The sequence below is a fragment of the Staurois parvus genome, unplaced genomic scaffold, assembly GCF_062004578.1.
Source record: "Staurois parvus isolate SC_StPar_1 unplaced genomic scaffold, SC_StPar_1.0 ptg000834l, whole genome shotgun sequence".
Taxonomy (NCBI): domain Eukaryota; kingdom Metazoa; phylum Chordata; class Amphibia; order Anura; family Ranidae; genus Staurois; species Staurois parvus.
The window spans coordinates 553,787-566,231 of NW_028318630.1; the positions used below are offsets into that span (position 1 = coordinate 553,787).

The window sequence follows — 12,445 nt, forward strand, 5'->3', positions numbered from 1 at the left end:
TTTCCTTGCTTCCTAGTTGCAGAATTTGTCACTATGGGATGGGGTCAATAGATCCTCTGCCTCTTATAGTCTCCTATTATTTGCGAGGCTGGTATCTCCTGCTTGGAATTGCAACCAATAGCTCTCATAAAGTGGATTCTAGCTGCTTTACTTTATATGTTTTGGGGACAGTAAAGAATACTGCTAAACTCCTTTTGGGGACCTCTTTTTGTCTCCCACCTGTATACATATCTTCTCACCAAATATCTAGGTAAATTCCCTCAACAGAGCAAATGCAGGTGAAAACAGGATCTAAGAAATATTTCGGAAGATCGGTGGGTGGAGAAAGCATATTACCCAAAATGTCGCAGTGTCAGGCAGACTTGTTCAAATGTTTATCTAACATAGTACATATTGCATGCCCAGTTTCTCTTTAGGAGCAGGTTATATAATGACTCAGACTGTACTAAGTGTGGGAGAGACCTAGCGGGTCTAATTAATCTCCTATGAAAATGCCAAAAGTTCAGATATGTGTTAATGTGGTCTCCGCAATAAGCACTGTATTTGGTATCTTTCTCAAGTGTAACCCTTTTACATATATGCTCAGCTACTTTAACATAGCCACCCTAGTTCAATACACTACAGATGATGCTGTTTGCAGAGCTCTCTATACTGAATAGAAACTGATTGGTAGGACCTGGATTATCTTGTCCCTCTCAGTGCCAAGGACTGATTTTGAGAGGTATACTGTGCACTTTCTCTTGAACAAATGACATAAACTGATAAGGGCTTCAGAAATTATGACCCTGTGATTTGAGAGGATTGAAGGTTCCATGGGGTCTGCTGCTTCTTCAGTGGTTACTCTTATCTAGCTTTTACCTCTCTATTAAATGCTCCCTGCATGGAACTAAATGGTGATGATAGGTGCATAAAGGGTGCCAGTGTGTTATACAGAGTTTGGACAAGGAGGTTCTTGGAATCTGTAAAATTTAAATAGTATCTGTGCAACATTTGCATTGGTTGCTTATTGCTGTTTTTATATGATTCCTTTTTTTACATGTTTCTCTGATGTGCACCACATTCTGGGTACAATGTATTTCTCCCTGTTCTTGGTTTTATTTTGTTTTTTTTGCTGTAAAAAAAACTTAAAAAACTTTCAGTAAAAAAGTTTGAAGGGTCCAGACTCTGGTACTCTCATTCTTTTACAGGCCTCACTTGCTGGTGAGTCACTGACCTGGAACATGAATGCAGCCAATCAAGTCTAGATTCCTGTCCTGTGTGCTTGTTATAGGTCTGTTACTCATTAGGAAAGCCATGACCAGGATAACACCAATCTTTTCTCTTCAATCATCCTTAGCAGACACAATGTTTCTTTTATGACAGGTTCACAATAATGGTATCCTGGCTCCTATAAGGGCAATAATGTACTGCTGTTTGTTGAATTAAAAGGGCTTACATAATCACTGGTATAGTTACATCAGGAACAGAATACTAAAAATTAAGTATTATTGAAGTGAATTCGTTCCCCAGAGACAGCTCATTAACAGAAACCATTCTTTAAAGCCCAGCTCTAGGCACAAGAGAGTTTAGTATGTGTTTACCTCTGCTCTGGAGTAATGCAATACCAGGTTTCATTTATATAATGTATGTAGCACTACCTCCTTAGGAGTCGCTAGATTTGGATCCCACTATAGTTCTGCACAGCTAGGCTTCACACATCTTCACAAAAGCTTGCATCCAGAGTCAGAAATCAGTCCTTGAGCTTTGTTTTTGTTGTTTTTATTGAGGGGATTTGAACTGGGATAGGGTTAGTGGAGGTATTGGATGCCAAAGGGAACCGATAACAGAGAACAAACTTCCTGGAACTATTGGTAAGCTTCTGTTTTGCAGCAGTCTCTGTTGGAGAGCTAGCTAGCATCTCCACAATGTACCACCCCAGACACTAGTTGAAATTCTCCTCTTCACCTAGCAATCTTGAGGTTTTCCTGAGCAGGGTATCTGGCTCCTGTCCCTTTAGAGAGGTGAACAGTCAATAGTAGGGGGCTAATCTGGTTTCCCACCAGAGTGCTTCTTCCCCTATCCACCCAGGGGGTGTAGGTGTACTCACTCAGATCCTCTCCTGTATCTCTTGTGGGTTGGTTGCTGCTACCAGGCCTATCACCTGGGCTGCACCTTCCCTGCCATACCTGTGGTCCCTCTCAGGAGGCCAGTAAGTTCCAAACTTTCTCCCATTCCAGCTCCAGGACTGCAAGGGAGCCCCATCCCACTGGACCTCCTTGCAGCCTCCTGCTCACAGCCTCATATCTTCATCTCTCCTTGCTCCCAACTATCCCACACTCCTGCCACTGAGCAGACTACAACACTTTTAAGGGTGCCCAGCCCCTTGCCAGCCTCTTGTTGGGGACTGGCTAGGACTCTTCATAAGTGCAGCCAGCCACTCCTGAGATCCACCCACTTCCTCTAAGGTCTTCCTCCAAAAGTCCTAGAACAAAGGAAATTCCACAGGGGCTGGCCTGCAGAGCCTCTCAGCCCTGACTACAATTTGACCCCTTTGGCTATTACACCTGAGCTGCTATTCAGCTCCTGTCTAACTATTAGGATCTAGCTCACCCTAGTTCAACTAGGAAGGTTCTACATATATATATATTCATCCAGACTTACACTGACATCAGTGTCTCCGCTCCAACATATGCTTAGTCATTCACAAAATCCATGGCGCTGGTTTCATCATTAGTTGTGTTTTGAGAATGGCTAAGCATAGACTGCAAACACAACACCCACACTCATGTCTATTGAACTGCAGTGCAACATGCTATTACCAAGGCTGTCAGTTCACAAGTTAGTTCTTCATTATTAATAACTGCATTGTTGCCTCTAGAATTCCAAAAAAAGTAATAAAAATGTTTTTGTAAACTATTACACAGTTTCAGTTGATAGCATAGTATATTTGTGGTGAGCACAAATTTTTAATGATTGTTTCATTAAGTGTGGATTCACACATGTGCGAGGCGAATATAAGCTCCGATTTCAAAGCAAATGGATAAAGTGTTCAGCGGTTCAGGTCAGGTTCAGATTAAGTTCAGGGTAGGCTTACATCAGGATCAGGTCAGGATTTTATCCTGTTCAAAAATGATGATATGTTCTATTCAGAAGGGTTCCCAGAGAAGTCAATGAGAATAAAGACGCATCTGGCAGAAAACTGACAGGACTCTTTTTCAATTCGCACTGAATCTGCACTCCTATTGCACCACATATTTGTGAACAGGCACAATAGAAACCAATGTTATTGCACATGTCATGCAAATTGGATGCGGTTCAAAAAGCATCCAATTCACATATATGTGAACCGGCTCTTAGAAGTATTTTATTATGTGGTACATTTTTACATCATATCTCTTTCATTTTTTTGTAGTTTATAAATCAGACGCTAGAGAGAGTTCTCAGTGTTTCTATGTGATCAGAGCTTTTCTCCTTAAAGCTACTAACTTTGCAGCCGCACAAGGAGTGCATTGTTTTCATAGTGTTGGCAGACTAAGTAAACATTTTAGTAAAATCAGTAAAGTCGTTTTTAGCTAACCTTTAGTGAATTCGTCTTTAACGGTGCAGTCTAATTGACACACTTCTTTCTTTCTGCTGTTTTCTTCAAGGTATTCACTCAAAGGCGTTGTTGCCTATCTAACGAGTAACATCTTTTCATACATTTCCAAGTCCTTGCTGGAAAGAGACAGAATGGTTTATGCCTTGCTCACAGCTTTTGAGGTAATGAAAAATAAAAAGTTAAATATTCATAACACATTCACAAATTTCTGATCTACTGCAGTACATTACCCTCAAGTATTAACTCCCATTGAATTAAGGCAGCCCATTTATTTACATAGGTTGCATACATCGAACACTAAAAAAATTACAACATTGCACCATTTTTAAAACATTTACACATGGTAGTGGTTGCCGTGCCGCGATTCAAGTGAGTTCCCTTGATGCTTTGGGTTGTCAATTGAAATTAATGGCACTGCAAACCACTACCAATGGTATGGTCCAATGCAGTGCATTACGTTAATGCATGCGCTACCACAACACATAGGTGTAAATTATCCCTTATTCAATCCAAAGCTGATATTTTAGTTTTTATTGATTGCCAGCAAATCAAGCCTATGGCTTATACAACGTTGCATTTCTCATGGATTACACTGGTGAGATATCCCCATCAGAATTGGAGAGACCAACTATAAGTGAGTTGGGATCCAGGGGATCTCATAACTAAAAGAGAGAAAATAAATCAATAGGAGTAGGTAGTTCAATCAAATGCTGCCCATCTCTAGGCACAAGACCCTTACCAGGTTTACAGCTGCAAACCCCCATCATGGAGGTACTTCTGGGCCACTACAGATGTAAGAGGTGCGTGTTCCATAAACCCCAGCACTTGTGTTGTGTTCTGACTCCCCCCCCCCCCCACCACCACCACCACCCATTTACTCCTGGCCATTCACAAAACATGACTAGGGTTTGTTTTGTGATTGGGGGTGGAGACATGACACCAGTGCTGGTATCTTTGAGACCTGCAACTCTTACATTGGGCTTTAAACTTGAAAATCCTTGTTGGATGGAGTTGCTGTTTTTGAAGTTGACCTATAGTGTTGAGAAAAAGTGTATAAAGTGTTGCTTGCTCATAGCAGGAAAATCCCAGATGTGAGATCTGATTGGTTGCTTTGGGAACAATCACTCTTCTTTTCACCTAATTTTTGTATATCAGCATTCTTGTCTGCAAAGCAATAAGTTACTAGATTACTTGCTTGGTCCTAGGTGGAACAGTCACTTGGCAAAATACGACCAGGGGAGAGAGAGTTTTTCATTTCTCCCGACTTGTGTGCCACAGTGCTCCAGAGTATGGCTATCAAAGTGTCTGAATCCCGGCAGCAAGCAAAGAACCCATTTGACTGGCTAAGTGAAGAGCATTTTAAAAATTTACAGGTGATAATTTTTTAGGTATATGTTTTAATATATTTGATTAAAATCATACAGTAATTGCAATAGTAGCAACTAATTCAGCATTTAGTGAAAAGTTTAAGGGAAACTCAGACAATGATCCTTTACACTAAATCTAAAATGCTACCAACAGTAAAACATGGCTTTTTCAAAACCATAAACCTGCAGATGTTCTAGAGAAAGGCAAAAAAAATCCATAAAAAGGAACAATCTTTCTGTTCTGCAAAGACTATTGGATAACTCGCGTGATCAGAATGTCAGTCTTTTTAGTTTCCATGTACTGTATACTTTGTGCTTTTGGAAATACATGCAGTCTTTTTTTGGAACTATAATGTGTCTACTAGAATCAGTTCCTGTGGAAGAATATTCCATATCTGGAGAGGTTTTACAGTAAAGAACCTTTTCTGTCTTTAAACGTTTAACCTCTATTGCTCCAGCTGGAAAGAACCCTAAAGTCTTTGGTAATGTCTCTAAATTAAACATCCTCTCTGGACATTCTCACTCCTCTCTCTACACGCAGAACTAGGCCTTGCCTGCTACAACCCTGGCAAAGAGACAACACCAGAAGTCTCAAGAGACGCAGCCATGCCCTTGAGCAAGCATAGTGTAAAACTAAATATCTGCAAGAATTCAATCTCTACAAATCTGCCCTTCTCAAATACAACTCCTGCCTCCACACTGCTAAACAAACCTACTTCACCATTTTCATCAAAACATCCAATCCTCGTCTACTCTTTTCTACCCTTAATACTTTACTTCACTACCCACTGCCTTAACCCACTAACTTATTTACTGCCCAGGAGATTTCAAAAACAAAATTGACACTATTCATAATGAGATATCTAGCATCCAGCCTTCTGCTTCAAACAACACACCAGGTCCAACAACACTCAATACTTTCTTCCTTCAACCTTTTTACCATTGGGTAAGTTGCCAAACTACTTTCTGAGGCCCACCTCACCACCTTCCCCATAGACCCTGTCCCCTCACAATTACTGTGACCCCCTTCGTGCTCTATCCTAAACTTGCTAATCCACATCTTCAACCTCTCCTTCTCCTCCTGGTACCTTTGCCTCCCTGCTTAAACATGCACTGGTTACCCCATACTTAAAAAAAACCCTAACTGGTTCCAGCTGTATGAATAACCATTTTCCTGCTCCCATTTGCCCCCAACTTCTTAAAAAACCTTCTCCACAACAGTATAAATCGCTACCTCACTGACAACAACCTCCATGGTCCCCTACAGTCTGGCTTCTGCCCACAACATTCCACTAAAATTGCTCTACGAAAACTCACTTATCACCTACTAACTGCTAACTCCAATCTCAGCACACTTTCACTGTCACATACAACACCATCTTCTCCGTTCCCCTTCCTGCTTCTGTTGGGGTACACCAAGGCTCTGTCCTTGGGCCCCTTCTGTTCTCTCTTTACACCTCTTCCCTGGGCCAGTTGATAACTTTCCATGGCTTCCAGTACTACCTCTACACTGATGACACCCAGATCTATCTCTCTACTCTCAAGCTCAAACCCTCGATCTCCTCACATATCACAAATTTACTGAGGGATATGTCAGTATGGATGTCACACCACTTCCTCAAACTTAATCTTTATAAAACTGAGCTTGTGTTATTTCCTCCTCCCGATCCCCCCTCCATGACTTTACTATTGATATTGACAGCATAATCATTGGTCCCTCTGCACAAGTCAGGGTGCTAGGAGTAATCCTATACTCTGACCTCTCCTTTGGCCTCACATTCAATCACTGCTGCCTTAACCTCCGTAACATTTCCAGAATTCGCCCCATCCTGACTAACAACACCACAAAACAACTTATTCAGTCCTTGGTTATATCCTTGACTACTGCAACTCCCTTCTCTCTGGCCTACCATTACATAGGCTATCCCCCATTCAGCATATTACACAAAGCAGGTCAAATGTAGCCTATGAACTGCCATGTGTTTTGCTCAACGTAAAATCAATAGGATTTTGCTGATCTGTGGTTGAGGTGTGTTCCCATGCAAAAAAACAGCACCTATCAACTTGAGCCCTTACGATCAATCATAGAGTACACAAGGTTTTTGATAATCATTTCCAAAGCAGGGATTAGAAAACCTATGTGCTCCTCAGGACTAAACAGAAGTAAAACAGCATAATTTACTCTCTTTAATTTTTTTTTCTTTGATTGATTGACCTTTTAAAGCCAAAACATTTGCACAGTTTTTACCTACTAGTTCAGATCATTTTATAAGCAGGGCCCTCTGTTTCCTCTTGTACCAAATTGTATTGTAACTGTAATGTCTACCTTCATTTTGTAAAGCGCTGCGCAGAATGTTGGCGCTGTATAAATAATAATAATTTTATGTCTTTCCTTGACCAAACAGATTATTTTTTTAATAATATTAAGCTACGCTGATTTGTCTTTCTTTTTTTGGTAAAGATTCTTGCCACATACTTTGACTGGTTTGGAGACCTCTTTGATCGTATGTACAAGGATGGGAAAGATCTGACTTGGAAGACATTTTGTGACAGTGAACAACCTGAAAACTCTTCCAAGGTAATTATAATTACACTCACGCAGTAGTACAGTTTATAGTTTAAATAGATTATATTTTTAATGGGAACCATTGATTTAATACTTTTCACATATTTAATGTTATCCTGCACATGGTGACTGGCAAAATTCCGGTGTTATTATGTCATTCCATTTTGGATAGTTGATTTCTTTGAGGATGCTACCAAGTATTTTTGTATTAAATAGACAGAAGAAAGTAAACAGATATTTGTATTCATGTTATAAAGTACACCCATGGAAATGGATGACTTTTTAAAAACATTTGAACAAACATTCTGTCTTTATTCAAACAGTGTCTACTGATAATTATGATATACTGTATGTGAACAAATTACTCATAAAATTCACATGATGTATTAATTTGCCTAATCTAAATGAATGAAAATGCAGATTTGTCATGTGGAAAAAGTAAGCACACCCCACTTCAAATAAATTAAGATTTAGGTGTTCCAGATTATGTGCCAATTATTAGAAACTCCTTAGGGAATATGCAAGTGGAACTTGCCATGTTTAACCAGTTGCCAACTGTGCTATAGAATGATGGCTACAGCACAGACAGCTTAGTTCTGGGAGAGCATCTATCGATGTCTTTTCAGAACCCCAGCCCCCTGCTGCGTCCTGTGATCGCTATGTACTTTGGACAAAGCTGATCACAAAGCAAGGTAGAGGGTCAATCACAGAGGCCCTTTACCATGTTATCAGTTGTGTCCAATCACAGTGTAAATAGACTTGCTGGTTATCAGCAGTCTTTTCCTCACGTGCTGAGACAACGTGAGGAAAGACGAGCCGGTAACTGGAGATCCTCACAAGCACATTTACGCTAATAATCAGGGCATTGATCATCAGTGCCCTGATTATCAGTGCAGCCCCATTAGTACAGCCTGTTAGTGCTCATCAGTTCCGCCTATCAGTGCAGATTAGTGCTGCCTATCAGTGCCCATCAGTGCTGCCTTTCAGTGCCTCTTCATCAGTGCCTATTAGTGGCACCTATCAGTGCCCATCCATGCCACCTATCACTGCAGCCTCATTAGTGCCTATCAGTACCACTTCATCAGTACCCATCAGTGCCGCCTCTTCAATGCCCATCAAAGAAGAAAATGTTTTTTTTTAACAGCAAAAAACAAAAACCCCAGTGGTAGTTAAATACCAGCAAAAGAAAGCTCGATCTGTCTCAAAAAAATGATAAAAATTTTATTTGGGTACAGTGTTGCATGACTGCGCAAGTGTCATTCAAAGTGCAACAGCACTGAAAAATTAAAATTGGCTTGGGCAGGAAAGGGGTGAAAGTGGCCTGTAGGCAAATGGTTAAACTTTAGATGTCTAGGGTCTGATGTTCTCTTTACTAATCATGTGTATAGTGTCATCATGCCAAAATAAAAATAGTTCTCTAAGGCGCTTGGAAAAAAAGATTGTAAATGCTAATGAGCCTGGCAAGGAATTTAAAAAGATTGCCAATGCATACAAAATGAATAATTCTAATTGGCCAGCTCAGCAAATTCAGCTCAAGAGGTAATTGTTTGATGCTAAAAGAAGTTTCCAACAACCACAAAATTTATTCAGCGGATCTGCAGGTGTGCTGGAAAAAGAAACCATTAGAGCAAGACTAAAGTTTGCCACTGAATATATAGGCAAAGATCAGGCCTTCTGGAACAATGCACTTTGGACTGACAAAGCAAAGACAATTGTTTGGCCACAGTAGGAAAAGACAGCATTTCAGGAGAAGCACCAGTTTTGTTGCTTTGCTGCTTCAGGGCCTTTACAGTTTGCAGTCATCGATTAAGTCAGCTATTAATTCTACATCATATCAAAGCGTGCTTGATGAGAATGTGAGGCTATCTGTCTGAAAGTTGAAGGATAAGTTAACATTTTTAAATAATTAAATAAATAAATGTGCATCTTTTTGCAAGTAAAAAATGTGCATTTATTATCTTTTTACACTGCTGCCTGTAAGGCAGTGCACCCATGAATAGAAGATTGTGGGTGCATTACCAGGATTCTGCAGACTCTCAGTACACTGTCTGCCTGTGCCTCGTATGGGCAGGCAGTTACTGAAAGGAAGGAAGAATCAATGAACTAGAACCAGCGCCCTAGTAGTTCATTGAGGACTACAAGATGCCGGCTACGAACGCTATGAATTTATTACAAGGTTTTGTGGGTGGAGCTCCACATGGCCATGCTGGTTTTGAATTCTGACAGTGGGAGTGGGGAGAGGATTCCTTGCCTTGCCCACTGTCACAGGGAAGGGAGGAGATCGGGGGGAGAGGAGACAGGAACTGGAACATGTTTCATGTTCTATCATAAATACGGGTGGAACATGTAACATGTTCCAATGGTGAACTTATCCTTTAAATTGGTCCAAAGAGCACTAGCAAATTTACCAAGCAAATGGAGGGTTATGGTTAAATCATTTTGAAATGTTTTGGGATTTGAAAAGGGTGGTTGGTGCAGGGAACCCTGCATACATCTTGCAACTGAAGGTATTTTGCTTGGAGGAGTGGTAAAAAAAAGAAATCAGTGAGTTGATGTCAGAGACTATTTCACAGTTATGCAATATTCTCACAAGAAGCCATTTCTGCTAAAAAGGGCAGTATCAGCTTCTGAGGCCAAGGGTTTATTTATTTTTTCCACAGTATACCATTACGTCTGTTGATATTTTTGTGAAATAAACTATTGAAAAGGCACATTTTGCTTGTGATTTTATTCAAGTATATTGCCCTTATCTGTAGACACTGGTAAATTACATTACTGTACGTTGAAATTTAGACTACAAATAAATAGTAGGTTATATTTATCAGTTCTGACACCCTAAACAGGTGCAGAAAGATGCATGTGAGGCAGTATTAATAAAAATTCCTCCCTTGGCTGCACTGTGACTGAAAAATACTTGACCCTTACCACTTCTTAATTTTGTCTGTTTAGTGTAAAATTGCGTCTCATCTTTAGTAATAAATCTGTCTCACACACAGGTCTGTAAACTTTTTGCAGTTTGCTGAAGAAGACACAATCTGATATGAGATAATTGTATTGCTAGCTTGATAATTGTCCCCTGCTGTATTTTAGGAGGATGGGTGAACTAATTAGTTTGAATAAACCAATACTTTAGATACCCCAATTGTCCTGCAGAGCTATTAGAACATATCCTGTCAATATACTGCTTTATTTCCATTTTTTTCTAGATGCTTTTTCTGAATAAAATGATTTGATTTTTACAACTGTAAAATTAAAGTGGACATGATAATACCTGTTTTTTTAAGGTTAAATGGCCTGATGGAATGGATGGACTTAATGCCCTTCATAGGTTGCTGATCTTACGAGCTGTGAGGATGGACAGGATTCTGCCAGCAGCTTCCAACTATATCAGTGTAATTCTGGGGAAGATGTAAGTAAGCAATGAAATATTCATTGGAACTTTTCCCATGATAAATAACATACGCTACTAGTATAGAAAGCATTAATATTCTGTTCAACCTATTTCTTAATTACTGTACACTGCATATTCTGCTTTCTGCATATACTGTATTTCTTTCTGATAAATTGAATTGGCAAATTTAAATGCTGCATTGCAATGCATGGGTCGTTAACAAGAGCTCCTTACTGATTAAATATAAGTTCATATGATCCAGCACACTTCTTAAAGCAATAAACACCTTCAAATGTGGGTGCTGCAATGACAAGCATTAACAAATTAAAATCATAAAAGCATCATCAGTGGACCAAAATTATGCAAAAAGCAGGAACATTTTTTTTTTTTAAAGAATAAAGGTTTATTTATTTAAAAGACATACAGAGAAAAGAGGAAGCACATTAGCGCATACAGAGACAATCTCTTAATAGATGCATATGTTCAAACCTTAATGCAAAGTAAACATGAAATAAAATTAAGCAATAGATATCCCACCATGTCCCACCATATCCCACCATGCCAAATGCAGCAATTGTTTTAAAGCACTGGCCCTATGATAATTCTTGTAGTGTTGTGAAGATATTATTGATTACCAACTTTGCAAGAGGATTTTAGCTCAGTTGCTCTGTCCAGGCTCATAATGCCAAGTGGAAAGGAAAAAAGATACACTGAAGTAACAGTGAACAGATGAGAATAAAATAGAATAGTAGGGTGAAGCCAAAAGTGGGTAGGAAAAAGAAAGAACAACAAATAGGGGGAGGAATGTTGGGTGGTTAGATGGGGGAGGTAATATACATTAAGTATGCATCAAGTGTTTATCAAATAATGGTTTTGAAGTGTGGAGTACACGAGAAGATGACTTATATGTTCTATGTGAACATATAAGTAGTAGTATATAATTTAGCTGCCGGTTATTCTAGACCATAAGACAGGTTATCTCAATGTACCACTCAGAAATGGTGGGAGAGGAGGTAAATTTCCAGTGTCTCATGATCATATTCTTGGCAGCAAGTAAGAAGAAGTGAGCATGGAGAGTAAAACCATAGAATGGGATGCAGAAGTGTGTGCATCCATGACCATTTCATAGATCTGGAAGATACGGGACCAAAAGACTTCAATCAGTGCACATTAACACCAGTGTATAGCAAAGTTCCCATAGCCTTCCCACATCTCCAGCACATAATGGCGCTGAGGGAAAAATCTTATATAGCATTAGGAGGTATGTCATGATCAGGGGTCAAGCTTGGAGGCCAGTAGCTATAGCAGTAGAAAGACTCACACAGAAACCAGCAGGATAAATACACCAGTAGGTCCCCCTGACAGGTGACCCGGGCTTACCTGAGGCATGTGGTCTAAGCACTAACCAGTCTTCACCAGAGCTCCTGATGGTGAAGATGGGTTCTGCAGTGTGCTAGTGCCAAGTTTTGATCCTCAGGGTTGCCCCTCCAGGAGATGAGCAAGCCGGGGTCCGGAAAAAGATGTAGCAGGTAGGGATCAAGCAG

The 12,445-nt window shown here is 40.0% G+C and overlaps 1 protein-coding gene across 1 annotated transcript in view; it reads left to right on the top strand.

Moving 5' to 3' along the window:
* Nucleotides 1–12,445, top strand: part of LOC149443738 (dynein axonemal heavy chain 5-like) — a 291,780-nt gene that overhangs the window by 259,564 nt on the left and 19,771 nt on the right. Inside the window, exons 91-94 of the mRNA XM_089655345.1 lie at nucleotides 3,627–3,738; nucleotides 4,783–4,950; nucleotides 7,406–7,522; nucleotides 10,795–10,919. Of these exons, the coding sequence (XP_089511471.1) occupies nucleotides 3,627–3,738; nucleotides 4,783–4,950; nucleotides 7,406–7,522; nucleotides 10,795–10,919 (522 nt within the window). The remainder of the gene's footprint in view (nucleotides 1–3,626; nucleotides 3,739–4,782; nucleotides 4,951–7,405; nucleotides 7,523–10,794; nucleotides 10,920–12,445) is intronic.